This window comes from Penaeus monodon, chromosome 35 (assembly GCF_015228065.2).
Source record: "Penaeus monodon isolate SGIC_2016 chromosome 35, NSTDA_Pmon_1, whole genome shotgun sequence".
Lineage (NCBI taxonomy): Eukaryota > Metazoa > Arthropoda > Malacostraca > Decapoda > Penaeidae > Penaeus > Penaeus monodon.
The window spans coordinates 8,130,815-8,132,995 of NC_051420.1; the positions used below are offsets into that span (position 1 = coordinate 8,130,815).

Below are 2,181 nucleotides of genomic sequence, written 5' to 3' on the forward strand. Positions count from 1 at the left end.
TAATGTATTGGGGCTGCCACTACAATTTGAGTCTGAGGTGGCAACTCTCAGATTCAGACTTGGACTGACAGACAGGAAGCACCTTGACGAGGTTTTTCTCTTACTACCTACTCCAGTAATGTCACTCGCTCTACCCTTCCCCCTCCTGATACCCCTATTGATACAACATCACTTTCCCCCTCTCCTTCCTTATCTCACCCCCTAGCTCCTTCCCCTTCAAATTCTCCAACACACACTGTAACCGTTATCACTCATAGATCAACTAAAGTATAGCTCTCCTACATTGGAATATTCGTGGTTTCCGTTCTCATAGATCTGACCTTCGTCATATCCTTTCTTCATATTACCTATCCATTATCTGCCTCCAAGAGTCTTTTCTTACACATCCTCCTATACCAACCCCCAACTACCATTTTGTCCCATCTTCACACTCCCTTTATCTATACTTATCCATCGGAAAACACCTTATGTCTTGCCTCCCTTCCAAACCACTATCCCATGCACAATTATCTTTTGTCCTGTCCATGCTTTGATGCAGCCCATACGTCTGCTTTCCCCCACCTATCCTTCCTTCACTGACCTCCCAACCCATCAGATGTCTTTACAGAATCTCACTTTCTGCTTTGACAATCTGTTCTTCCTCAGATGCATACATATCCTTCACTTGATCTAATCCCCTTTCATAACCCTGCATTAACCCATTTACTCATCAACCCCTCTATTCATCTTTAACCTTTTCAATATTAATCTAGATAGTTGACATATAGCAACTAACTACTAACTCATCTGCCTTTCACTGCCCTTTACTGTACCTTCCTATAGTGATACATGACCATAGATGACTAGCACTTTTATTTAACCATTAACCATTAACCATCAGCATCGCTCCCAATATCTCTTCCCTTTACCCCGAATCAACCAATCTCTACTACCTCTCTCCCCTAGTCAAATTCCTTATCCAGTCTAAATTCAGATACTCCAGTCTCTACCACTTCCCTGGTGCCTAACCTTCCCCCTCTTTCTCACTCTACCTGTCACACCAGGCAATCTTAAAGTTCCACTCCATCTTCTACCACACCTTTTCCTACACCCACCTCTCCCTCTGGTCCTTGGACATCTATTCATTCTTCTCGACCACATAAGAAAACCTTTGTTTCTCAGACCTCTCCACCCAACTCCCCTCCAGAAACTCTTGAAGACATTCAAAAGTTTATCAACATGACTCAAGACAATGAGCCACTCCCTCATCCACCTTCTAATCCCTTTATTCGATCTACATTCAAAGTATTTGTTGATATGCATCCTCCTCAAGTTCCCTCTATTCCTCTTCCTCCCACTCACCAAAAAAAAAAAAAAAAACATCTTCTCTGTCATGTGCATCAGTATTCCCTCTTCCTTCCCCATTATCCTTACCACCTCCACTTAGATGCTCACCTGACTCCCTTAAGTCAAAATAATGTCCTGTAGATCCCTACCCTCCTGACATTCTTCTGGATAGTTCTTTATCTTCTCCTGTTCCCTCATTTCATTCTCAGATTCTTCTTACTTCCACAACTATCGTTTCTTACTGTGTTACCCTTTGACTGTTTCATAATAGCTCTTCTGCAGTTTTCCCATACAATGTTACTCTCCCTTCCTCAGACACATACTCTCTATTTGATATGATCGTCCTATACCTTTTACCACATCCATTTACAAATCCTGTTGTATTCCATTTTCTCCCTCTCTGTACCCTTTTCACTAATATTCTATCCTACAGCGTTCTACAACCTTCAACACCTAACACATCTTATCCTGATTGTTAACTCATTTTCACCCTTTTTGCCACAATACTTTACCATAGTGCTATATGACCTTTGATGTCTAGCACATTTATTTCTTCTAACCATTAACCATCTTCCCCTTTCCTTCTCTTATCTTCCCCAACCTTTCCCTTTGTTTAATTCCTAAAGTGTGAGAGCTGTGATGAAGGGATGAAAGGCTGACACTGTGACAGTTATGGACAGCCTCTGGGAACCATGGGCATGGTATTCCTTTGGTTAATTGTTCAGCCCTTACCTCAGATAGGGACTCTTGAGGTGAAGACCTTTCATCTTCCCCACATATTTCAGTATTATCATGGCCAGCAATGAAGATTTATTAAAGGCACTGAGGCTTGCTCCTATATCAGTTAGCCTCTCT

General features: G+C 41.9%; 1 protein-coding gene across 1 annotated transcript in view; it reads left to right on the forward strand.

The window, feature by feature from the left end:
• Positions 1-1,783, forward strand: part of LOC119595216 (coiled-coil domain-containing protein 6-like) — a 23,293-nt gene extending 21,510 nt beyond the window's left edge. The window contains 3 exon segments of the mRNA XM_037944383.1: positions 881-999; positions 1,187-1,284; positions 1,760-1,783. Of these exon segments, the coding sequence (XP_037800311.1) occupies positions 881-999; positions 1,187-1,284; positions 1,760-1,783 (241 nt within the window).
• Positions 1,784-2,181: the final 398 nt, after the last annotated feature.